The sequence below is a fragment of the Procambarus clarkii genome, chromosome 67, assembly GCF_040958095.1.
Source record: "Procambarus clarkii isolate CNS0578487 chromosome 67, FALCON_Pclarkii_2.0, whole genome shotgun sequence".
Taxonomy (NCBI): Eukaryota; Metazoa; Arthropoda; class Malacostraca; order Decapoda; family Cambaridae; genus Procambarus; species Procambarus clarkii.
Window position 1 is genome coordinate 20677771 of NC_091216.1, and position 27067 is coordinate 20704837.

The following is a 27067-nucleotide window of genomic DNA, read 5'->3' on the forward strand; positions in this document are numbered from 1 at the left end:
AGTGATGAAAACATTAAAATACAGTCCAATTAAAAAAATTGGCACAACTCTCGGAGCGCTTTGCGCATTACCGTGGTTAATAAGAAAAGTTTCCAGAAACAGCATCCTGCTGCCAAACTGGAATTTTGGCAGTCGGTTCGATTCGGAATTTTGGCGGTTCGAGTCTCCTAGAGCCCAGGTGAATGGAATGTTTATTTCCACAGAAGTGTGGATGATAATTTATATGATGTGACCGTGGATCACTAATTCCTCTGAGCTTCAGTAGTAGTCTGAAAAAGTAAAAAATTCCAGTTTGCCAGCAGGATGCTGTTTCTGGAAACCTTCCTTATTAAGACCACTCAATAGCTCAGTCAATAGAGATATGGCCTCACATACATGGGGTCCATGGTTCAAGTCTCCTAGAGCCCAGGTGAATAGAATGTATATTTCCATGGGTGTGCATGACAATTTTTAACCCTTAGACCGCACATATTAGGGACCTGGTAGCGAAAAATATTCAAATTATGTAAAAATAACTTATAAGTTGTTAAACAAATCTCCAACGAGCTATTGAGTAGCTCGTTGGAGGCTTCAGCGAGGTGAAACTTTCATGAAAATATTTTCAGAAATTGATTTTAGACGATTTTTTTTTAAATAAGAACGTTTCATCGATAAGAACAGCTCCTAATAACTGGAACTGAAGGATTATGCAGTAATGAAGAGATGCAAGCACCTGTCCAACGCTCAAAGAAGAATAGTAGTAAGAAGTGTCCACAGAGTGGATATGCATTTGGTGTCTTTTATATCATTGCTGAGTAATACATAATAACACAAATAATAATGAACATGTTAATATGCTCTATTTTGTTATATATCATATAAATACTTTGTCCAATGTTAATATATGTTACTTTCATCAATATCCCAATTTTTTTTTTTTTAGGATTTTAGTTTTTTCTTCTCCTTTGTTTATCTGATTTTGTTGTAACCTTTACATCCTGGAGAATGGATATGTTTCCCTAACTATGTGAAGATAGAATGAAATTGGTCAACAAATAAATCAATCAACTCGCAAAACTTGGGGCTTTTAATTTTTTTTGCCCGATTTTTTTCTGATTTCAAACGATTTTTTGTCTCTTTAGGTCGTTTTGATGATTAGGGACCATGTTAGGGCTTTTTCACTTATACTGACCTACAACTTTCACATATTCGAGTACGAATGCCAAACAATGTTCATTAAAACATACAATTATATTAACAAATTAAAACTACCTTTATTCATTGATGATAACTTCAACTTCAATTCTCTCTGAAACTAGAGTTTTAACTTTGAGTGGCTTCTAAAATTCCAGTTTTTGACCGATTCTCACTATTTTGACATATTGTGTGCTCAGCTGTCTGTTTTACAATACCTTTAGAATGGATTTTTCATAAACTTTATACATTTGAAGTTATATATTTTTTTTTTTGTCTAAATTTGCTGCATATTTCAAATGCCCTATTGACGACTTATTTTACAGTAAACTGTACTGAAAACCTATATTCTAATTTGATGAAAATGAAGATCATCTGCTATTCTGAGAGAATAATAACATTAAATGAACAATTGGTGATAGTTCATAATTTTTATTCTGAATTGAAAATCTGAAGTTTTCAATATTCAATTTTAAAATTAGTTTTGATTCTCTTGTTTTTCAGGTTATGCTGTGATCATTTAGACAAAGTTGGCGCATTTGCCTTGTTGAGTATGCAAAAAAAAATTGGAAGGTGTTTGTGCAAGTTTTAAAAACTTTTGTTACATATATGATTTGGCATAAAATAATTTATGTATTGCGCGGTCTAAGGGTTAAGTAACAATAATTGAGTTGAGAATGGAGTAAGGACAGACTTATTGCAGTTCATGGTGACAGTTTACTGTGTTCACAAGACAGTCAATTCAAAATGATCTTCCTTAGGGGTTTCACATGAGGCCTACCATAACTGTGCCTAAGCATCTCTCTCCTTTAGACAATTCATTTATCATTTACAGAAACACATAATTTAGGCGAGCCAAAAAAAATATGGCAAACAGTTATACACAACTCCATACAAAAAATTATTGGATTAAAAATTTCCATTCATTAAATCTTGTATATAAAGCTTTTGCTACATAATGAAAATATGGGGAAGACTATACTGTACCAGCATGCAGACACCCACCCTCAAATATAAAATAGCTTAAGGGAACAAGGCATCAAAACCAGAGATAGAAAGTAACAACAAAATTTACTAAAAGACATTGACAATATTATAGGAAGCATAAAATAAAGTTTGGAGATTAACACTTGAACATGTTATTCATCACTAAGTCAATAGTTCAACTTCAATATCATAATGCCTAGGCAATCCAATAATATCATATCTGAATACAGTACTATAAAAAGTAAAAATATGTAGCAATAAACAAATCTGCCCCAGAAACTACTGACTCGAGTACACCTGATACAGGAAAAGGCACAAGAGGAAAACGAGAAATTAAACAATTTAAATTTGAATAACGACAAAATTTACAAAATTACATTTAACACTTGGCAAGTGAGGATTCATCAATGGAAGATCAAGCACCCAAGTGTAGGTCTTGCTTGGGTATTGCTGCTAACAGATCCACTGTCATAGTATGTTCTGCACTCATATTCTTTAAGAGTGAGATGCCTCATGGATAACACTACATTTCAGGAATATGTTCCAGATATATAAAACCTATGAGGTAGAGGATCTTTATATACAACTGGCAATTTACAAAATTATAAAATAAAGAGAATAGCTTGAATTAACTAGTTATATTTTTGGCAGCAAATGCCATCACAGCATTCATTATCACTTTATATATATAATTTATAACATTTATTATAAAAAATTAAGAACCCAAGCTGCAGTCTTCATGCCTTGACTCCATCATCACAGCCACTGTCACCATCTGAATCTCCCATGTCTGCACAAGTTGCTACCATAGATTGTATCCTTTCCACATCTTTTTGTAGGCTTTTGTTCTCTGGACTGATCTGTTTTGCTGCCTGGTAATCTGCTAAACCTTCAGATAAAAGGCCAAGACGAACAAATGCTGTGCCTCGGCGGATATGACAAAGAAGGCGTGACTTGCCATTGTCCTCAGTTATTGGAGTTAGCAACTCGAGAGCCTGTAGAAATTAGCAATTAATTTATGCATCTTAATACACAGGAATGAACTTGTGCAGAAAACTTCTGTTATCCAAAAACAAGAAATCCAGAAAATTTTAAAAATAAAAATGATTAGGATGCCATCAGCTTAATGTTCGGAGATTAAATAATGTACAGTTTGAATTCCTATCACCACACCACTATAGGAAAGAACTGGTCAAACATTCATCATTTCCACTATTATATTTATTCTGTACTTTAACAGTACCAGTATAGCACCTACCATTACTACTATTACCAATAAATAAGCTTAAAATCACCACTTCATTCTCAAGTTGCAATGCCTTCATAAATAATTTTTATTTACACAACTCGCAGCCTCTTTCAACCATCAAGCCATCACACACCCATCGCCTTGACACATACCTTCCCTCAGCCTCTGGACACACAGAGTGAAGCTAAAGAAATAGAGAGAGATCTCATTCAATCTTAAGGATCAAGTACCAAAATTAAAGATTAAATCTAGCTAGCATTTTTATTTACATCATAGATGAGGGCTTCGGCAGGCAGAGTTCTGGTAATAATACATTTAAATTTATTTAGATTTTTGCTCACTCAGCTGAGGTCAAGATGGCAGTGTTATCTGCAAGAATCTTCTGACTTTGAAGTAAATAAAGTGAGACAGGAAGAAATAGTAACTATGGAAAAGAAGTCTGAAAAGGAAAGCAGCAGCTATTAACTCAAGAGGATATTTTATGTGGACAGACAAACATTGCAAAGGTTTGTCTTGCCACTCAAGATATCATGAGGAACCTTAGCCAAATAAATTAATTAATAAAGGAATTACTCATAATTCATTACTTCATTGCAAATATTGTACTGAAGGGTTGGAGTTAGCAATGTCCCCCTCAGTCAAAAGTTAAAAATAAAAATATTGTAAAACATTACACATTACAAAAAAAAATATCCTTAGTTCCCTCATTATAGTATCAGGGATAAACAGGCACAACTAGACTCCAAAAGTCATCCACAGCAGCACCCACTACTTTACTTCATAAAACCACATACTACATAAAGTACAGTATATGGTTCTACAGTGCTCCTTGTGAATTCTCATACTTTGTACAGTACAAATATTTTCACTCCCTCTTTATACACTGCTTCCTCACACACTCACTCAATGCCCCTCCATCTTCTTTCAGGCCTTCCTGTTTCTCCTACCCTTAAATTCACTGGAAAACACTTTACCAGTCTTTTGTCATCCATTCATGATCCCAAACCATCTCAATATGCTCTCCTCAATATTGTTTGCCTACACTTTCATTCAACCTATTTCCATGACATTTTAATTCATCTATTTTGTTAACATCAATCACATATACATCTGGAATTCAATTTCTACTGCTGTAATTCTTGATTGTTCACGCATGTAGCATACTTATCTCACCACATCCGTAAGAGTACTTGTACTATGGCTGCATATATATTCTTATCATGTTTTTGTACTCAGCAATTAATGTACAGTAGTAGTAGACATCCTGCAATCTTGGGAGACTATGGAGTTGCACTCTGGTTGCTGAGGCTGGAGTGTCCTCTCAAGGGCGCAAAGCCTGGGTAGGTCGATATGGAGGAAATGCTGTTACCCATGCAGCAGGACCCCCCCCCCCCCTCTACGTTGCTGAAATTGTCCAATGGAAAGGCATATGGCAATACGCTTGGTTCCAGCGCCATTGCAGGAGCTGCCAGAATGAGGTTGAAGTCAACAAGAAACTGCCTTAGGGGCTCCAGCTTTGGATTTTCCTCGAGGTTGACTCCTGAAGCTAGTCCTAAAAGTGGGTATGGTCGCAAGGCACCAAAGGTTTGAGATCAGGATTTTCCTTTCCCTAGATTAGCTGCCTTCCCAGCTGTCGAGTCCCATCTACCCGGAGCAGCTGCTTGTAAGGCACCTCATGCATGAGGACGAAGACCTGAAGGACCGCCTCTGGTACTCCTACTGCAACAGGCTGGTAGCCTTGCCGAGGGCCCTGCAGAATCTCCCGGGGGAGGGCTAGGAGTCCTCCATGAACTACCACACACAACAACACACAACTCAAATATTATATCATCATCATTATTATTATTATAATATTAATATTGTAATAATAAATAATAATTATTTTATAATAATATATAATAATAATTATATTATAATAACATATAATAATAATTATATTATAATAATATACATATTAATATATTAAAATAATAATAATTATATATTATTACAATATTAATATTATAATAATAATAATGATATTATAATATTTGAGTTGTGTGTTGTTGTGTGGTAATCCCCAGAGGGCTCCCAGTCCTACCCCGGGAGGTACAGTACTGTACAATGTACAGTACAATACATTAAAAATACAAGAAGAGTTTTATGAAGGTTGGCAAATAGAAGAAGGAATTTAACCAAGCTGAAGCCAACGTGGCAAAATCTAAAGAAGATACAAGGTATGAGGTAACAAAAAATAACAACCAAGCCTAAATATATAAAATATACAGTAGAAAGTGGTAGATGTTTGATTCTCTTTAGGAGAGATTTAAACTAGCTCTCTCTTATGAAAATATTCGTAAGATACCAATTTAGTTTGGCAACACACACCATTCAACATTCACTTCAGTTAATCATCTTTGAAATATGCAATTTAGGTGACAACAGGTACTAACCTTTGTGCAATCATTGACAGTGTGGTGCAAGTTATCAAGTGCCAAATTACCAGCTGCTCGATTACTATACAGTGAAGGCATGGTCGGATTTATTTTCAGTGCTTCTGTGCATGCATTGACACACCCACTGTAATCTCCATTGCCAAACAGAGATCTGAAAAATTAAGTTGGTTATCACTACCCTATATATCACTTTGTGGAGATGAGATGGCTTCCCCAGAAAATGGAAACAGAGAACACCCTATAAATTATATACCTGTATTGCTGACAAGCTAGGTTGTCATATCACTAGAAAAAATTATTAAAACTAAGTGAGTAGAACACCTGGAGAGAAATGACAAAATAACAAATAAACAGTATGGCTTTTGGACAAGGAGATCCTGTGTAACAAATGTACTTAGCTTTTATGATAGAGCTACAGAGGTCTTAAAGAATGAGAGATGTTTGGGATGTCTGCATTTATCTCTGTCTAAAAGAAGAAAAAAAGGCTTTTGACAGAGTCCCACACAAAAAGTTGTTCTGAAAGCAGGAAAGCTAGAGGGGCGACAGAAAACTTTTGACATAGATGAAAACTTTTGACTGAAAAATGAGGGTGATGATCAGAGAAAATATATCAGATTGAAAATTTTTACTAGTGGAGTACCATAAGATTCAATTCTAACACCAGTAATGTTCATCGTCTATATAAATGACCTACCAGAGGGAATACAAAATTATATGAACACTTTTGCTGATGATGCTAAGCTACTAGGGAAGATAAGAGACTTATACAAATGACATGCCCTTCAAGATGATCTGGAAAAGTGTATACCGCAACACTTGGCAGATGCAATTCAACATGAATAAATACTACATTGTGGAATAGAAGAAAATAGGCCACACACCACCTACAAATTATGAGAAAAGGCATTTAAGAACTTGAACAAAGAGAGATCTGAGTGTGATTTTGGATAGAAAATTGTCACCAGAGGACCACATAAAGGACATTGTGTGAGGAGCCGATGCAATCCTTTCCAACTCCAGAATTGATTTTAAATATATAGATGGTGAAATATTAAAGCAATTGTTCATAACCATTGACACCAAAATTGGAATATGCAGCAGTTGTATGGTGCCCATATTTTAAGAATCACATCAATAAACTTAAAATGTGCAAAGATATACTACTTAAGAGCTTCCAGAAGTGAAAAACAAAGAGCTATGAGGAAAGGCTAGAAGTTAAATATTTAAAAGCTAGAAGATAGAACAAAAAGAGGCGATATGATCACTATGTACAAATAACAGGAATTGTCAAAACTGATGAAGAGGAATTCTCGAAACTTGCAACTTCAGGAACAAGAGATCAAAGATTCAAGTTAAGAAAACAAAAGTGCCAAAAATATATTGCAATGTTCTCTTTTGTAAACATTAATAGATGGTTGGAATTAGTTAGGCAAGAATGCAGTGGATGCCAAAACCATCAGTAGTTTCAAAGCATTATATGACAGAGTACTGGAAGATGGACTACCACGAGTGTAGCTCTCATCCTGTAACTACACTTAGAGAATTAAACTTGGGCAATTAGAAAAAATTGCCATGTCTCAGTGGTGGCAAACACATGATAAATACTGTACTGTATTTATATTTTAAAAAATAATTTGTTATCACTTTGTTTTCAAGTAATATAGATGTAGACTTACACTGCTTTATTCTTGTAGTATTCCTCATTGCGTTCAGAGTTGCCATCCTCTGCAGAGGACGAATTTCTTGACTGAGACATGAGCCACTGCAAGCAAATCACCATAATAAGGTTAAGGCATAAATGAATCTTAATATCTATCATGCATCCTCAAGATAAAGATGCACAAGGTCTTATTATTACCATTTCCCCCCTTTGACATGGTTGGAAGGCATCACCTCAGGGAAAGAAGGCAAATAACATAGAAAAAGCATATAGATATTACAAAATATAAGCATTAAATATTACTTATCTATTCATTACATCATTCGTAATATAGGACATCATGATTAAACAAGCACCTACAACACTCCAGCCATCATCCACAGTAACATACAACCTTTTCATATGACTAGGCATACAGAATTCTGTGTACTGTATTACATATACTGTACATTACAAATACATTCGCTTCATATTAACACATTGCTTCCACCCAGTCATGTCCCTTACTATATTGTTGGGGACCACTTATATACTATAAGTGTGTTGGCTACACTTGCTTTGGTGGGAAGTCATGTCCAGTAAACAGACATTTGGGCATGACTTCCTCATACACTTGTTTGTCATGTCTGCCTATCTTCCCGTTCTTCCTCCTACCCTCAAATACATTCTCTTCACCAGCCAATCATGAATTGGTTCAACATGCCTAAAACATCTTGGTAAACAAATATGATTGTTTATAAATACAGTAAAGCCTCTTAGAAGCCCTAGTTCATTCTATTCTATGGTAAACTGGTATTATCATTACCCAGTTTACCACCTTCAATGGATTGAGAAACAGCAGCCGGAAAGAAATCAGAATAATCACACTCCAGCAAAACATCAACAGCCCCATTCCATCACTTTATACAACTAAATGTAAAATGCTTTAATGACATGTCATTTTAATATACTGTACTGTATATAAAATATTCAGTTACCCTTTATCAGACTGATTCCATTTAGCCTTCATCCCTGCCACTACTACTCATTCATGGGCTGTTCATACTTAATCCTCACTTTAACACAGTCCCCTCCTATTTTTAGTCATCTTTTTTACCTTTCTCTCCACTTACTGCATCTTCAAATGCAGTAAGTGCATTAGTTTAGTTTCGGCTTATGAATTTTCGCTTTACGAACCGTCTCTTGGAATGGATTAAATTTGTAAACGAAGGTACCATTGTATAGGACAAGATACCCATGGAGTGAGCGGGAAAGTGGGGATAGGAGAAGAGGAAAAGTTTGTATAATGAGATAAAGTTCCCGGGCTTGACCCAGCTGCACGATGTTTGTGTGTTATGACTAGACTAAACAGTGGAGTCAAGGTATCGGAGCGAGTGATAACATCCCATCACTCAGCGCACCCACGAAGATTCGTAGCCCTCAGCTGGATGAATGATGGAAGTTCACACCAGTTGTGGGTTTGGATCCACCAAGATAAAAAGCAAGAAAACAGGATTTGTCTGCCCCCCCCCCCCTCCCCCAGAAGGGGGGAGTTCACTTCATTCATTTAATATGATTGAAACATCAGTAAACTCTCCTTATTCTTAAGATTTAGTGATTGAACTTTACATCTTTCTACAATGTTTTCATTCCTTACTCTTATCTGAGTCACAACAGAAGATTAAAGAAATTATTCCTCATGTAACTAGAAGATAGAAATCAGGAGAGACATCATTATCATATACTGTACATAAATCCTTAAGGGGCAAATTGACATAGCAAGCAAGTGCAGTATTTGGAATGTGTGATAAACAAGAGAACATAGGTGGGAACTAAGTACAATACCCAAATGAATCCCAGAATCATTTGACATCATTTTTTCAGTGTCAAACTAGGCTAATAAACAAATGGAATGCTCTACTAAGAAGTAAAGTGGTAGAGGCAGACTCCATACACAACTTCAAATGTAGACTTGAAAACCTGTACACCAGTCAATTGAAGGTCAAGAGGGCAAAACAAAAAGCTGAAGCTCAAGACCCACAGGCATAATTAGACAAGAACTTACTCTAAATTCCTGCATAAATGCTCTTCAAAACATTTAATGAAACTCCAACAACTTCATGTATGCTCAGTACTTTCAAAAGACCCATCACTCTTCACATAACTATATGCTTTCTGCAAGTCCATAAATGACTTGTAAGCCTTGTAATCTTTCTAACATGCATACCCCACTAGCTGGCTCAAAATAAATACCCAATGCATGCACCCTCTTTCACTACAGAAACCACCCCATTACTAATTTCTCAATTATTTTGTTATCTTCCAATTACTATTCTACCATGCACTTTTACCTATAACATAGTACAGTATACTAATGCTTTTATAGTTCTTATACTAATTGCACTGACATTTTCTTTTGGATAAAAGTCTTACTTAAAGTAATAATGATTACCTAAAGGAATCAAGCTTAGGAATAATTAAACCTCAAACTGCTTGTTTAATCATATTCAGATATGCAGCAATGTTAAAACTGCATCATTATTTGTTTAGATTTAAATACCATGTAAAATAGACAGCTCAAGAAGATATGGCAACTACTTGTGAAATCTCTATCCAAATCCAGCTGGTGAAACCAGGTACATATGGCTATATAGCTCAAGGCTATTGAATAACAAACTAAACTTATCTTAACTAAATAGGAAATTTTAGGTTTCCAAATACATATAATCCCTTTATGTAAATAATCTTGTAGATTTCCTAAAGTTAGTTCAGTAGTAAAACATGCTCTCTTCCTAATACTGTACAGTGCTCACTTTCTCTCTCTCTCCAATTTATCTTCAGAAACTATCATTACTCACTATACAATTGTTTTTACCTGTTGTTCTTCTGCTTGAGTCGACTCTCGGCTTGGACTTGGAAAGACTCTGGGTGTGTACTTCACTTTAATAGTGCAATTTTGTCGTACCGGTGGCATAACAGGAACTTTTTTCCTATCGTCTTTCTTTTTCCCTTCCTTGTCTTTGAATTCTGCCTTGCGAATTGAGCTAGATTTACGCTGCTTTCGATTTACATTCTCAGTGTTATCAATCTTCACTTTACCAATCTGAAAGATTATTTACATATACTGTACTCACATAGAAAGCATTGGAAATCTTAAGCTTAATGGCTGAGCAAACAAAAAGATTTAAGGCAATTACCATTATATGAGAATTACTATTTGCCTTTTCAATTTGAGTATTATACAGCACAGCAGATTCCAGCTTGAATTGAACTACTGAAAATCTACATACAATGGAAGAACCCTGTGTTGGTAATAAGATCACTGTGATTGGTTGCAAAGATAAACAACAGAAGGCTTCCTGCAAAGCAAGCTACTTTTTTTCTTTTTTTTTTTTAACTCAGAAGCAGATGATTTATGGCTTCAGTTAGCAGACTTTGAGCGCCTCTGTTGACTTGCCCAACTAGTTTTTCTCATAATACAATTGGCAAATTGTTTACAACCAGTCCCCAATTACATCTGAGTGAACATAAGTGAACAGTTAAGGATCAGTGCCCCATTGTCTTTCCCTGGCCATGGTTTTACTTAGGCTGATATCAAGGGCTTCGGTGGATTGGAGTATGAAAAGCTGCTTTCTGAGCAATAGATAAAGATAGGTACCCTAAGGTATCCAAGTGGATAAATTATTTTGGAACATTATGTTCTTGACATCTTGTAAAATCCTAATTGCATTACAAATATCTAATGTAGTGTGGAAGATAGCTAAAACTTAAGGGTTGAAAATTTTATCCTTACTGGGAACCTAGCCAAGGAGATAAAAACCTTGTGCACAAGTCACATAACCAATAAAAAATGTATTTTAAAAACTATAAACATTTTAGGCTGCATTAAATGTATATTGAGATCAAAGACACTACATTTCCTATGAAATTTACCTTCAGATGAAGATTCTCTGTTGACGAATAATAAAGGCTGTCCTCGCCATCACCATCATAATCCACCTCCTGCACAATACATGCGCCATCTTCTGAGCAGGTGCTACTTACTCGATGACGAAGATCAGGTTTTGCCGTATCTAGAAAAAAAAAAAAAGTGATTATTCAGAAATCTGTCCTGTGCATTTATAACCTTGGTCCCTAAATTAATTTTAGCATGAATATTACTAATTGGAACACAGCCGGGCATTTTTTATTACAAATATAGTAGACAAAATTTATATATTTATATCAGAAGTTATTGCATAATATTTCTAAAAAAATAGTGAAATGGACAGTTAAGGGCAGTCTAACACCAGAGTCAGACACTAAACATTTAATGAGATGCCACCACTAAAGTCTGCCTCATTCTTACTATGAATATTTTGACTGTGAACCTATCCAGGCATTTTACTATTACACAGTACCGATAAACAAACACAAGAAATCGATAATTTATTAATGAAAAAATAACAAATACATTTCCTGACTGTGCAATATTTGTTTGTGATCATTTTAGTGGTGGTGGATAATAAACACCACCACCATTTAATTCTACATTATTGCACACTGTCACCCATGTACAGTAGTACTATACTTGCCTAAAGTTTACCTGTGGTTTACTGTAGAGGAGTTTATTTGTTTTTATACTCTGCATTCCGGCCTGGGTAAAGGCTTCCCCATGTGGTTACACGGTTGGTGAAGCCATTTGTAACCTTCAGTGTTATCACACCCAGGGGTCATCCTGACACTTCAGAAGCTATTTGTCAAGTTATCACTTAAAAGCTTCAATGTTTTATTCCAGTACAAGAGTCATGGACTTTTCGTACTTACATAGTATACCTGTACCTGTATTCTGTAATTGTGATTATGTAATTGTGTAACTGTGCTTAAGGCACCCCTAACATTCACTGTATTTACACACTTCTTGCCACATCTCTAACTACAGTAAATTGTAATTTTATTATGCAGGTTTGTAAACTGAACTTGCAGTATTTTCCATTAGTAAGAGGAAGGGGAATACTCATCATCTTGGCTGATATGCTTGTTTTACTGTGTTCTTTAAACTTCAGATTATCTGACAGTATTATTTCTAGGTATCTGACTTTCACAAAGTGTATTCTTTCATTTTCCTTAAATCATTATATTCCTATATTCCTCTACCTCCACTATATTATATATGCAGTTTATATAAAGTTTTAATTGGGAGTTAGTCCCAAAGAATTGTGCTAGTTTTAACTGATTCAATCATTTGTTTATATTGCTTGGAGAGTTCATTTGGCACTCATGAGGGTTCAGTCTCTCTAAACCTAGCAGTGGTCTGTAATGATTCACCGACTCTGTAATGATTCACCGACTCTGTAATGATTCACCGACTCTGTAATGATTCACAGACTTCCTGGATGCTTTCTTCGTGAAGTGGCAGAAAGTTACCCGCTCTCTGCACCTGTGAGAGGTCCCCGGAAGGCTAAACAAAACGCCATGGCTGATATGAGCTAGTAGTTGGGAGCCATCTCAGCATAATAGCTTCACGGAAGCCACAGAGGCTTATCCAGAAAGATCCATTTCATAACATTCAAAACTTTCTTTTTTTTGAGCAGTGTGGGTATAGCTTATCAGAAGACCAATCAACATATCAGGGGACCATTCAGAGATCACCTCAGCCAACTATATACCTCATGATGATAGCTGTTTTGCCTGTGAGAAGTTTCACCATTTTGCAAATTACACACTGGAAAAATATGTAAGTTATGTTTGATTTCTTTTAACAGCAACATAGTCTGATAACTGTGTGGCACATTTCCGTAATTTTATTTTTTTATTAAAAAATAAATGAGAATGCTGAGAAATATATGAAAGATGTTGAAATGCTCATAAAAATTCATATACTGTATTTAACACTGCCATGCAAATTTTATTATTAACTTATATTTTTTTACATCTATACTTTAGCACATTCATTTGCAAACATTTTGACATCAAGTTTATAGGAATAACCCAACAATTATCTGAGAAAATGCTAAGAGTATAAACATTTTAGGAGTCATTGAGTGGGACCCTGAGATGGGAGGAACATTTTATGGTCAGGAATGTACCAATGGGCTGAAAGGTTCAAGTGTTGATTTTCATTTTTTTAGGCTAAAAATGTGTACCTTAAACATGGCCAAATACAGCATATGTATTTTTTGTAATCCTTTTTTAAAGTGAATTCTTTCTGCTTCTATTTTTATTTTCCAAACATGCATTCATAAGAATTGTAACCCACCTTGTGCTTCATCCTTCTGAGGGTTGTTTTTAATGGACTGACTAAAGAACTCTATTTTCTCTTTTTCAATTAATTTGTTACGCTCTTCTCTTGTCTTATCATCTTCTGAAATCTGCTGGGCCACAGCAAATCTTTCACGGAGAGTACGCTCCTCTAGGAGTGAAAAAACTTTTTTTATTATTTGGCCTGAAAAACATAATCTAAATATAGTATAACTAATTCTAAACAAACTATTCAAAACATTTTCAAAGAACAATATTCCATGTTTAAACCACAAAACTGCAGCATTGAAACCAGATTCTGAAGCTATTTGGTCAAGTATAGTTTGTTTGTACAGTAATTTTATGATTCACTAAGCTCTCACGCTTAAGTATATGTGATGAGATAAATTTACCTCCATGCATGATGCTCCTGAAATGGAACATAATAAACAAGATATTGCATCAAATATGTATGCATATTAGAGGCAATATCATGCTTACCATTGCTAAACTGTGTTTATACATGTTAAAGATGAGAAGTTGTCGTTCCAGTGGGGTCTAATGCTACTGAGCAACAAACACCTGGTTACGACTACCGCATCCAAGGCACCATCACCTATATAGATCAGCCAAAGGTTATTTGAGCAACTGCATCAAGGCAGTGAAAAGACTTGTGCAGCTTTTCCATGTGCAGCCTTCATCAATACCCATAGACAGCTTGCTCCACCTTTAGCTATAGGATCTTGCTGTATAGCATCATTTCTGTATTATTTATCACCAATGTCCATGATGATTGTGCATTTGAGAGTATACATGAGAAAAAGCAATTACTAGTACTAGTTTAACTCCATTCTACATTGTTTAAGTGGATCTCATATGGAAGCAAGCATCTTCCAATCATGGCTACTGCTCAAGTTGTGACCAGTCAAGGGCTTGCTTTACAGAAACTGTGTGGGTTGGAAGATACTACTTCTGTTACCTAGGCAACTTTATGTGAGAAGATGGATTTTGGCCCACTTCTCAGCTAGCTTACATCTATTAGGTAGTAGGAGAAAATAGGATTTTGCCTCAGAAAATTTTGGAGATGTGCACAGGGTGTGCACAAAAGTCTATCTTCTTTGGTAGTGGAGATAGAGGGGTGAAGTCACATCTCCTTCGAATGGGGATGCCTTCAGCATTCCAAAGAAGTAACTCTCGTTGTCGTAAGTATTCTGTGTGAATAGTTACAGGTTTTCCCTGAATTCTGTAACTCTGGCCCCTGGCAACAGAGAGGAGAGAGAGAGAGGAAGCTAGCAGGACCATTTTATAGACCAACGGCTTCCCTTTGCCGGTGACATGACATCATCAGTGTTTCCTGCTGGCTTTCCTCTCATTGGTAGCAGCACGAGGCCTCCGCCGATGTTCGAACCTGATTGGTTGAGTGCCTGCCACTAGGAGAGCCACAGCCCCAAGATTTCCTGCCTTAGGCAGATATTCTGTGTTGAGGAGCTGTGCTGTCACAACGTGGGAGATCAGGTCCTGGCCACAACCTTTGTTTTCCCGTTCATATCAACCTCCAGCCAGCCTAAATCGACCCTATGCCGTTTCCTGTTGCAGTTGCAGAATCCTGCTGCGAAGGAATGCTGCTAGTGGTAAAGAAAAGGAAGATATGTGAAGTCATAGCCATTATCTGTGCTACCCGCAGGTGCAACTGGACTGTTTCAAAGTGATCGCAGATCATTGGCTTCACCAAGAGCAATCCGTCATTTTATTGCTCAGTAATAGTGAGAAATAAGAATCAGGAAGCGATTCTATGTGTTTGAGTGAAGATCGTGTGTAAATCTTCGATATTGTAAGCGTGGACTTTAATTATTTCCCGTCCTCGCCATTGTGTTCCCGGCGTCCCTCTTGGCACCCCCCCCCCCCATATATATATATACATACATATATTCATCTATGCCAGCATGCTTTCATTCAGCCTTCAGCAATATATCACGCTTGTGCTTAAAACTGGTGTTTATAGTGAGCGCGCACACTCCCATTTTATTGGTGTGAGAGTCCAGCCATTCTCAACCTTAGTGACAAGTGCACGGCCATCTCATCAGCCAACCTGCCCTAGGGGTAAGGGCTCATGCCTCACCTTGCCTGCCGCCCTCGCTACCTCTGAGCGTCCGTGTCCCACCTCAGCTCCATTTCACTCCGTCGTCCCTGGTTTGTGCTTCAGTCAACAGCTTGGGCTAGTGAGTATGATTGATTGCTTGTGGGTGTGTCATACTGGTATAAATTAACGTGAGTACTCAAACCTTATTTTCTCTGTATCTTTCATAAGTGCAAAATTCCTTGTGTTGAATATATTTCAGCCGTCCGGTATTCATTCTCACTAGTTCCCCTACGAGACTGAGTTCGATTCCCCGAGGAAGCACGATAGGTAAAGACCTGCTACAACTTTTCTGTGTGAATACCGTAGCCAGATCTTCAGTGTGATTGTCATCTTACACATTCAGTTTTACACATTTAGTTGTCTTTGTGAGTGTGTATTTTACTGTGTTTATTTGTGTTTAGTGTGGATTCAATATATACCATCACTGTGTGTTAATCCATTTCCATGCTGTTCTGTCTGTATTTCCAGGGAACATGCTGTAATTACAAGTAAGATTATTTTACTGTGTTTATTATTGATTTATTGACAAGTGAGTGTGTCAGTGTGGTGTGTTGTGTTTACTATTGTAGGTGGTCTCTGTGACCTGGTGTACTTTGGTTTAGTACATTATTGGTGGTCCCAGTGACCCGTATTGATGTGTACAATATTATTACAATGTGGTGGTGCCTCAGTGTCGTCAGCATACTTGCTTTCAGTTAATCTTAAGATGTAACTGAACTGTAACTGTGTTCAATATCTTGAGAAGTTCGTTAACTTCGTGTCCATTAACTTGAGGCGTCGGTACATTCAGTGTTCAGTTAAAACCTTGTATTCAGTATCTTGAGAAGTCAGCTTAACTTGTGTTCAGTATCTCGAGACGTCAGTGTAACTTTGCGTTCAGTAACTTGTGCAGTCAGTGTACTTGCGTTCAATTATCCTTGGGATATCAGTGTATTAATTTAACATGATTGATTATCAATTGATTTAATACGCGGTGACCCAGAGACGATATGAGACCCAGAGCCTCGCACAGCGCGAACACCGCGCCGACTAGACGAAGGTGGGTCCAAAGGTGGAGGTGAACCCGAAATTGGCACCCGTGGCCCACCACGACGAGCGGAACCCCGAGCCCTGGCACAACCCCTCCGGGAAAGCCCCCTACCCCGGGACCCCCGGAGAACCAACAAGTCTGACATAGGGCGGCAACTGGCTGAAGCAGCCTGAATATACTGCGCCATGGCCAAAGGTACAAAAAGTAGAGGACAAAAAGGCGAAGACATCCTAAGAGCCAGGGCCCAGGCAGATTCCTGAGAGGATTCAAGCACCGCCTGCCAACATGCAAGCCGGGAAGCATAAAACAGTGAAACTTCATCCTGCAAGATTGGTGCAAAGAGTTTCAACAAGGCAGCCGACGCGCGAGCAGCCAAGCCCAAGGCACCAGACCCTGGAAGAGGCCCCGGGCGCGCAAATCCTCAGCCACCAGCACAGCCGAAAGGGAGGGAATGTGCACATGGAGCTGCAGAGCGCCAACATCCCGGAGAAGAGCAGGAGCAAACAAATACTCATTGAGATGCTCAAGGTCGCCCCCCCAGTTAAACCTGAACCACCGTCGAAGCCTCGCACCACTCAAGCGTGCGGGAACGACAGAACGAATGCTAAGCCTCCAAAGCGAATACAGGACAGTCCGCCAGCCAGGACGACTCCGGAACCTCGTAACGAACTCAGAAAGAGAACGAAGTCCAAAGCCTGAAAGACGACGGATCCATCACCATGGCATAATCCAGGTCACGCAGGAGGTAAGCCGCCAGGGCCGCCTGCACCGCAGACAGTTGGATGCGAGAAGCCGAAAACTTCCGGAAAGACTGAACTGACGCACCCGAGGGAACCCGGAACCGAACCCGGGGAGGGGCAGACACCAAATCCAACTTGTACACAGAGGGGGGGAAAAGAGAACCCCACCCCTTGCAACAATAAGCCTCGCTCCAAGGGTAGAAAAACCCAGGCGGGGTCCAGCGGGGCCCAAGGCCCCCCATGTCAGTCCCTCCCCAGCCCCAGGATCCCCCTCCTTGGGACCCGGGGCCGAGTCATCCCCCAGAGCACCGGCCCCTAAAGAAAAAGCTGGAGCAGCAAAGTAAGCCAAACAGAAGGGAGCCCACTGGTCAGACCCAGAGGCCTCGGCAGGGAGATCAGACTCGAATGCCTCCGTCGCCACACCAGAAGGGGCATCCCCTGAGACTGCTCGAGACTCAAAACCATCTAAACCCTGCCCCAACTCCGAAACCCTCAGACGCTTCAGAGCCAGATGTAGGGGGAAGGGAGGGATACCAGAACGAACCACAACAGGAAAAGGACGAGGGGGCGCAGACTGAACCAAGGTCGAAGTAACCCCCACCTTCAAGTTCGGGTCCCTATAGGCAAAATGGGGCAGCCTTAGGGCATCTGGGTGAGCAACCAACCTAGCGTGTTACAACAACCTAAAGCACACATGCAACACCTGCGTCACCTGTACCTGTAGAATATCATCATGAGATTGGGTAAACCGAGTCACCAGCAAGCAACAAAACTCGCAGGACTCCGGGTCGAAAGTGTCACCGACCCAACAGGCAGCGTGACGGAGACAAAAAGTGTGAGGGTCACCCTGAGTCAAGGGGACCGAGCAACCCTCGAACTCGCACAAAGTGAGGGGGGGAGTCTGGGGACACATCCATCGGAACCACGTGTCCCCTAGGGGTTTCCCAGGGTCCTGAGTGTTTAAGAACTCATGCCCAGGTAATCCAAGGCAGGGTACTGCTAACCAGCACCCACAAATACCAAGCAACTTTCTAAAAGCTGAACCCCAGGGACATGTACACTCATGGGGACCTAGCAGGGGGGTACCACCAGGAAAAAAAGTGCACAGGTCAAGCACAAAGGGGCATACAAGGCAGACCCCCCCTCCTCCACAAGGCAAAAACACAAAGAAAAAAACCCCGCAAGTGGACAACGCACCCCCAAGGAACAGAGCCGGTCACTGTGAATGATGAAAACAAGCTGCGCAGTACCCTGTGCCCCGCACCAGTGCAAACTGCCTCTTACTCTAAGGTAAACAAGGAAGACAAAACCACCACGCACCCAAAGGGTGGTCGAAAAACTGAGCTGTAATAAGGCCCAGCAGAGGCAGGCTCCGAGGAACTTGTGGAAGGTGGCCCCAAGCTCCAAGGGCAGTACTTACAGGGCACCTAGGGACGATAACCCTAGGCGCATGCAGCCCGAGTACTGTAGAATAACTACTGGCTCTAGCACCCCTGGAAGACAGCCACCACACTCAAAGCATAGTGCTGGAAACTCTGGAGCCAAGCACACGACCTCCACTTCTAGCATCAGCCTGAGAACTAAAGGGTGGATTGCCAGCGTGGGGATCTGGGGCTCCCCCTCTCCCCTCCCAGGGAGGGGGAAGCTGCGCAGACAGCGGCGCGACAACGTGTGACGTCATGCTCGTTTGCTTGTTTCTTTTAGGGAAGTTCTATCCACTTGTTCGGCTTTTGGTAGCAAAATTTTTACCAGAATAGGGGGTTTGTTTTGGGATGCTTCTATAGGCCATTGCTCCCTATGCCTCTCTGAGGGGGGGCCAAGTTCTGGCTCGTGGTTCATATACATGACTGATACCAAAGTCTGACATTAGCATATCAGCCTAGTAAGCTCCAGGGAGCCGTAGGGGCTCCCCCCCCCCTCAGAAATTGAATATTAATACCAAAGATTAAAATATTAGTACAATACTAAATAAATAAATAAATAAATAAATAAATATATATATATATATATATATATATATATATATATATATATATATATATATATATATATATATATATATATATATATATATATATATATATATATATATAATGTATGTATGTATGTATATTTTAGTCTTCATTTCCATACCTTTTCTTAGTTCTTCCTTTTTCTTTTGTTTCTCTTCAACATCCTTGATAGCTTCTTGCCTTTTGATTTGCATCTCTTCTCGGTTAAGCTTCAGGCAGAAATTACTCCAGTGCACCTTGTTTTCCTTAGCCAGATCAAATTCAACCCGGCCCTTCGCTATTCTAGCTGTACTCTGGTCTGCATTTATCATATGGCACAAAAATGCTTCAAATATATATGGCAAAAAACTCACCTGCAAAGGAAAAAGTAATCAAAGTACTGTATTACAAATACTGTACAGTAATTTAAAATTGGCAGCACTTTCAAGTTGCATAAATTCTATTAAGAGCCTTTTAGGTACAGTACTATGGAATATTGTACAGTACTTTTGCACTGGTAGAGTGCCTAGTTCAGAAATAATATTTATGCAGATGAAAAGTCACAATACGTGGCTGAAAAATGTTGACCAAACCACACACACTAGAAATTGAGGAGACAACGATGTTTTGGTCCGTCCTGGACCATTATCAAGTCGACTGCGTATCACAATCGACTGTGTATCACATTATCACAATCGACTTGATAATGGTTGTTCAATTTCTAGTTTGTGGTTTGGTCAACAAATAATATTTATTACATTAATACAAATTAAAACAATGATCATCCCAGTTATTTTAGTTTAATTCAAAGTTTTTTGATATGACATATTAACCAAAGATCCAAATTGGTGTAAAAAATATGAAATGTAGCATACCTTGAGGTAGGAGTTGGTTGTCACTATGTCCACATTCTTAGGACTTGTGTGATGAAGATCAAGTGACAAAATGATTTTGTCATGGGTTTGTTGCCAAGTGTAGTCAGAGACATGAATAGGCATCTTAACAGATACAAAAAAAAATTAAGAATATTTACAATAACTTTCACTCAAAGAGAAGAAGACAGTACAAGAGGGTGTGGCGGGAAGCCACGGTTAATTTGCTGTCAGTCGTAGCGGTGAAAGTCTGCTGGGCATTACCAGCTGCTTTACCCAAATGCCAGGATAACGGCACCAACATCTGCAAAACAAACAAAATATTAACTTTGTTCGAATCATAAGAAGTAAAAATTGTTGTAATTAAAATTTCCAAGAGGATATTTCACAGAGAAGTTCCTCTTCTTTATACAGTACTGTATTATTGCCAAGTGAGGAAGGAAAACTTCTACCAAGAAAAGAAAAGGTTATACAATATTATTATCTAATGAGGAAGGCATATTTCTACCAAGATATATTCAGTTTAGGTTCATTTGTTAGAATGCAGTGTGATATTACATCACCACTTCAGCACAGTAGCCTCAGATTTACATGAAAGAAGTGAACAAAGTTTTGTATGAAAGAAAATGGGATTAATAAAAGATGGAAAAATAGTAATATGAAACAAAATTGTTATAATATCCAAGCAAAATTAGAAATTTATGTGACTAGTTTTTTAATGTATATGGTAATTTTGTAAGGCTGCAACATCTCTTAACTAGATAAAATGTTTTTACTGATTTGTAGAAAACAACTTTGTAATTAAACAAAAATTCAAGCACTAAATGTAATGAAACACCCTTTTCTCATGCCCCCCTTCCCCGTAGCTCCAAACTTGGGAACCCTTCATAGATACCATGTATCTATGTATCTCCCAATATTTATGCCTAAGCCATGTTGCTTTACCATTGTAATCTTGGATATCATCTGATATCATGGTTGTTGTATTGAGTACATATCCTGCTGCCTTATTCCTTGAAATGATCCTCATATTTTGCTTCAATGAACCAATGTATAATCCTGGAATGTTGTCCTAATGTACCTAGTAATCCTTTCATTGTTGTGTATTGCTATTATTGTTTATTATTCTAATTTGTTTTTGTGTCAAAAGTTCTTGCAATGTTCCTGTAAACATTTTTGACGATTTGCTGTAATTATTCTACTTAAAATTATCTGCACCTGTATAGTAAAGCTGTAAAGTACCTGTAAACATTTTTTGTCAATTTTGCTGTGAATTGTCTAAAATTATCTGTTAAGTTAAGGATTTGCCCAAAATGCTATGCGTGCTAGTGGCTTTACAAGAATGTAAAATCAACTCAATTTCTATGTTCTCTGTTAATCCCAATGTACCTTCTTGTATATAAATAAATAAATAAAATAAATAAATATATAAATAAAATAAATAAATAAATAAATATATGAAGTTGCAGGTTTCAAGAATTCCTCTATCAATTTTGTCGATTCCTGTTATTATTTTGAATGTACAGTAGTGATGGTCGCCAACGACCATACCACGTTGAAAACACCACTTCTCGTCCGATCAGCGAAGTTAAGCAACGTTGGGTTTGGTTAGTACTTGGATGGGTGACCGCCTGGGAACACCAAATGCTGTTGGCAATAATGTTTGGAGGCCTGGTCGACAACCGGGCCGCGGGGACGCTAAGCCCCGGAAGCACCTCAAGGTAAGGTGATATTGCTTCTTTTTTTTCAATCTTCTAGCTTTGGCATCTATTTAACACCTTTAGCCACTTAGTAGCACGTCTTTGCACCTTTTCCAGTTTATTGATGTACTTCTTGGGATATGGGCACCATACAACTGCTGCATATTTCAATTTTGGACTCATGAAAGTTGTGAACAATTTATTTAAAATGTCACCCATGTACTTAAAAGTAATTCTGAAGTTGGAAAGCACAGCATACGCTCCTCGCACAATGTTCATTATGTGGTCCCCTGGTGACAGTCTACTGTCCAGGACCACCCCTAGATTGCTTTCTTTGTCAAGAGTTCTTTAATGCCTTTTCCACATAATTTATAGGTTGTGTGGCCTATTTTCTCATATTGTACATTCCATAACATAACATTTATTCACACTGAATTTCATTTGCTCCATATACACTGTATTTAATCTAGGCCATCTTGAAGGGGTATAACAATTGTCTAAGTCTCATATCTTCCCTAGTAGCTTAGCATCATCAGCAAATATGTTCGTATTGTTCAGAATTTATTCTGGTAGATCGTTTATATAGCTGAACATTAATGGTGCAAAAACTGAACCCTGTGGTACTCCACTAATGTTTCTCCTGTCTGATACACTGTCTGATTAATGCCCTCATTTTTGTCAGAAAATCTTTCATTTATGTCAGCAGTCTTCTTGTCACCCCTTCATCATGTTCCAGTTTCCAAAACAGCCACTTGTGTGAGACTATCAAAGGCCTTTTTCATTTCTAAAGAAATAGTCCACCCAACCATCTTCTTTCTGTAAAGGTGTGACTGCTTGAAGGAAATTATACATCTCTAGGTAAAAATAGCAAATGATCATTGTTGCAGGATAAGTGTGCTTATCTTTCAAGCAGTCACACCTTTACAGAAAGATGATGGTTGGGTGGACTATATTTAGAAATGAAAAAGGCCTTTGATAGTCTCACACAAGTGGCTGTTTTGGAAGCTGGAACATGATGAAGGGGTGACAAGGAGATTGCTGACATAAATGAAAGATTTTCTGACAAAAATGAGGGCATTAATCAGACAGTGTATCAGACAGGAGAAACATTAGTGGAGTACCACAGGGTTCAGTTTTTGCACCATTAATGTTCAGCTATATAAAAGATCTACCAGAATAAATTCTGGACAATACGAACATATTTGCTGATGATGCTAAGCTACTAGGGAAGATAAGAGACTTAGACAATTGTTATACCCCCTTCAAGATGGCCTAGATTAAATACAGTGTATTGAAGCCTGCTGTCATCAGCTCAGCATCTGTAATCTCTACTGGGCACATCACATGCTTCTTGTTTTCAGCCCAATGGTGGTGGCTTTCTCTGGAACATTACATTTTGTCAAGAATCATTACTTTGTGTTTTATAATAACATTAGTAATAAATAATAATTCACTGTGTTGGGGGACAGACAGCCTGTGAATATATACATGTTAGGCTTACATTGAGATCCTTCCCCCCCTCAAAAGGTCAAACTACTGACCCTCCCCAGGATGCAACCCCTCAAGCTGACTAACTCCTGGGTACATATTTACTGCTAGGTGATCAGGTGTGCTAGGTGTCCTGCCCAGAGTTTGAACCCTGAATTCTCAATTGTGACTCAAGAATGAATCCTACTGTGCTATGTATTACCTGAATTTACCTGAGGGCCACTAACACACTAGTGGCCCCTACAAGGACAGGAAGCTGGCGGCTTGTCAAAGGTCCCCCCCCCCCCCATTTGCCCTGATGATCTTTTCTGGTTGGATTTTAAAATTTAATAGAGTTTTGGCATTTACGGCTTCGGTGGGCAGGTAGTTCTATTGTAACGATGGAGAAAATGAAAATAGAAAAAGAAATGAAAAGTGAAATGTGAGGGGCAGGGGGAAGAGGGAGGTGTGAGGAAGGAGTGGTCGGGGAAGAGGGAGGTGTGAGGAAGGAGTGGTCGGGGAAGAGGGAGGTGTGAGGAAGGAGTGGTCGGGGAAGAGGGAGGTGTGAGGAAGGAGTGGTCGGGGAAGAGGGAAAGTTTAGAATGAGAGGGAGAAAATGAGATCAAGGAAAATTAGAGTAGAAAGTAAAAGTGCTAGAATAGTAGAAAGATAGAAAGGTTGAAGGAAGAAAGTTGCTGCCACCATCCATTCAAGTTAGTTAACTATAAGACAAGGAATGGTGTTATACTATGAATGTGTTCAAACCATCCATCACTCGGGCAGCACATAGGAGGTGGTGAGGTTACCATGACCAAGACCTTAACCATCCCATCAATACACCAGAAAGGAGGTTGCCATCACCAAGACTTTTGACCACTGGCAACACACAAAGCTGACCTGGTCTATTCTGCTGCCATATTTTACTCAAACTAAATTGACAAAATATATGGCCAGAGTCATTACAGCTCAGCGAAATGACCATACATACAGGTATCAGACCTGGTGGGAGGCCAGAGGGTGTATAATGGCACTGCTAAGCAGGCCAGTATGACCCTTCACAACACCTTGCCCGCAGACTTCACGTCGTCTCCTCCACACTTTAGTTCCGTCCAAGACTGACGATGTCTTATAAGAGTCTTGGAAATGAGCAAGCATTATAAGTGTACACAAGAGCGGTGTAGATGAGAGTAACTCACCAGAAAGTGTGGACATCTGGTTGGTAGCGACGAGCATCATGATTGAAGCACCTTTCTCCATATTGTTGTTTACTGTTGCCGGAGCAACCGATGACGTCACACGCCTTGCTTCAGCACAATTATAACAAAGCTCCTTATTAAGTATATTGACTTATTATACTTGTTTCACACATCTTAAGACTTCGACATTGTATACGATTTAAATTGGCTCACAATTTAGAATTAACAGCCGTTATGCACCTGATTAATATATTGCCTTGCCATTTTGCAATGTCAGACGAATAAAGAGCATAATTTAAAAATTGGGGTATTCCCGAAAAAATACTACTGTATTTTGCTTGTTTGTATTATTTAGCAGAATAAATCCTAGCTCTTTATAATTTTGTAACTTTATTTATAAGCAATGTTTCTATGATAAGAATTTGCTTTTATTTATTTATTTGTATTTATTTTTGCTTCTTAAATTGCTTCTTCTTAAATTGCAACATTATGGAGTCAGAGGTCAGTCCCTGCAGTACCTTAAGTCTTACCTTATTGACAGGATTCAATATGTCTCTGTGAATAATTCAATTTCTCCCACCCTACCCATCAACATTGGTGTTCCCAAGGGGGAGCATACTTGGCCCTCTCCTCTATCTCATCTACATTAATGACTTCCCAAATGCCTCCCAACATCTCAAACCAATTCTATTTGCTGACGACACGACCTTCATTTACTCCAGTCCTGACCCCCTTGCTCTAAATGTCACAGTGAATACTAAGCTAAATAAAGTCCATCACTGGCTAATTGCCAACAAACTCACCCTCAATATTGACAAAACTTTCTATATTTTGTTTGGCAATAAATCCTCAAATCAAATAAATCTCAGGATTAACAATACCCAAATTTGTAACAAAGTAGATGGCAAATTCCTTGGCGTTCTCATTGACCACAAGCTGAATTTCTAGGGACACATTCTAAATATATCAAAAAAAGTTTCAAAAACTGTTGGCATTCTTTCTAAGATCAGATATTATGTACCTCGCCCTGCCCTGGTGACACTCTATTACTCTCATCTATCCTTATCTCAACTATGGTATTTGTGCTTGGGGTTCTACTACCCAAAATCATTTACGTCCTCTAATTACTCAACACAAAGCTGCTATTAGGACAATATTTAACTCTGGCCCCAGACATCATTCGGCACCCTTACTCAAATCTCTGAATATGTTAGATATTAAGTCACTGCACATCCTCTCATGTGTATTATATATATATATATATATATATATATATATATATATATATATATATATATATATATATATATATATATATATATATATGAAACGCTGAACTGTAATGTCAATCCTGACCTTAAAAGCTTCCTAGATGGTTGTAACAGATCCAAATTTGATATTCCAAGAGTACGACTTAGTCAAACTAGAAATGCTTTACAAATCAAGGGACCTTGAATGTGGAATGACCTTTAGCTTTAGTGTGGCTTAGGCATTGTATGTACTAGCTCTATCGATAAATCCATCAACTTTTGTATTTCACCTTGTACGAATGTACTTTACCTGAATAAATATTTGTATTTTGTATTTGTATTTGTAGTGGCCTCGACGAGGACAGGAATCCGGCAGCTTGTCAAAGGTTCCCCAATTTGTTCTGATTACTTTTTTCAAGCTGATTTTTTACAATTCTGCAGATTTTGGCATTTACGGCGTCGGCGGGTAGGCGGTTCCATGGATTTATAACCCTGTGGGTGAAAAAGCATCTCCTGGTTACTGTCCTACATTAATTTGTGGCTTATTGAGGTTAAAACAGTTGCGATATGTTTGTATTACATTGTCCTTGGTATCTTGTATGAAGGGATCATATACCCTCTACACCAATTACTGGCAATTATATCACTTTATATGTATGAATCTGCCCTAAACGCTATGCGTGTTAGTGGCTTTGCAAGAAAGTTAGAACACCAATGTTATGTACTCACAAATCCAATGTAATTCTTGTAAATAAATAAATAAATAAATAAATAAATAAATAAATAAATAAATAAATAAATAAATAAATAAATAAATAAATAAATCATATACAGTACAATATTATCAGCTGATTATATGAAGATAAGGTTAGATAGTTATGAAACAGTGGGCAGATATGGATCAGTCAGCTAGGGAGATGAGCAGTAGTGTTTTAGGGAGTTGAATGAAGAATGGAAGGGGAATTGATTGGGGGATGGA

At 38.3% G+C, this 27067-nt stretch overlaps 1 protein-coding gene and 1 non-coding gene across 5 annotated transcripts; one reads left to right on the top strand and one right to left on the bottom strand.

Annotated features, from left to right (window-relative positions):
• Positions 1 to 1867: 1867 nt before the first annotated feature.
• On the bottom strand, positions 1868 to 26422 carry Dnaaf4 (Dynein axonemal assembly factor 4). 4 transcript variants are annotated; one of them, XM_069310389.1, is made up of 9 exons: positions 26399 to 26422; positions 20479 to 20779; positions 19746 to 19977; positions 13722 to 13907; positions 11417 to 11556; positions 10359 to 10586; positions 7521 to 7606; positions 5842 to 5995; positions 1868 to 3155 (listed from the first exon to the last, which is right to left on the bottom strand). In XM_069310389.1, the coding sequence occupies exons 2-9, from the start codon at positions 20599 to 20601 to the stop codon at positions 2898 to 2900; spliced, it is 1407 nt and encodes a 468-aa protein (XP_069166490.1). In that variant the 5' UTR covers positions 20602 to 20779; positions 26399 to 26422; the 3' UTR covers positions 1868 to 2897. The 4 variants fall into 4 exon arrangements, with proteins under 4 accessions (XP_069166490.1, XP_045613659.2, XP_069166489.1 ...); XM_045757703.2 differs by lacking the exon at positions 26399 to 26422 and adding an exon at positions 24839 to 24946 and having other exon boundaries at positions 13722 to 13874; XM_069310388.1 differs by lacking the exon at positions 26399 to 26422 and adding an exon at positions 24839 to 24946.
• On the top strand, positions 22013 to 22131 carry LOC123767878 (5S ribosomal RNA). Its single transcript, XR_006774020.1, has one exon. It is a non-coding gene; the product is annotated as a 5S ribosomal RNA (ribosomal RNA).
• Positions 26423 to 27067: the final 645 nt, after the last annotated feature.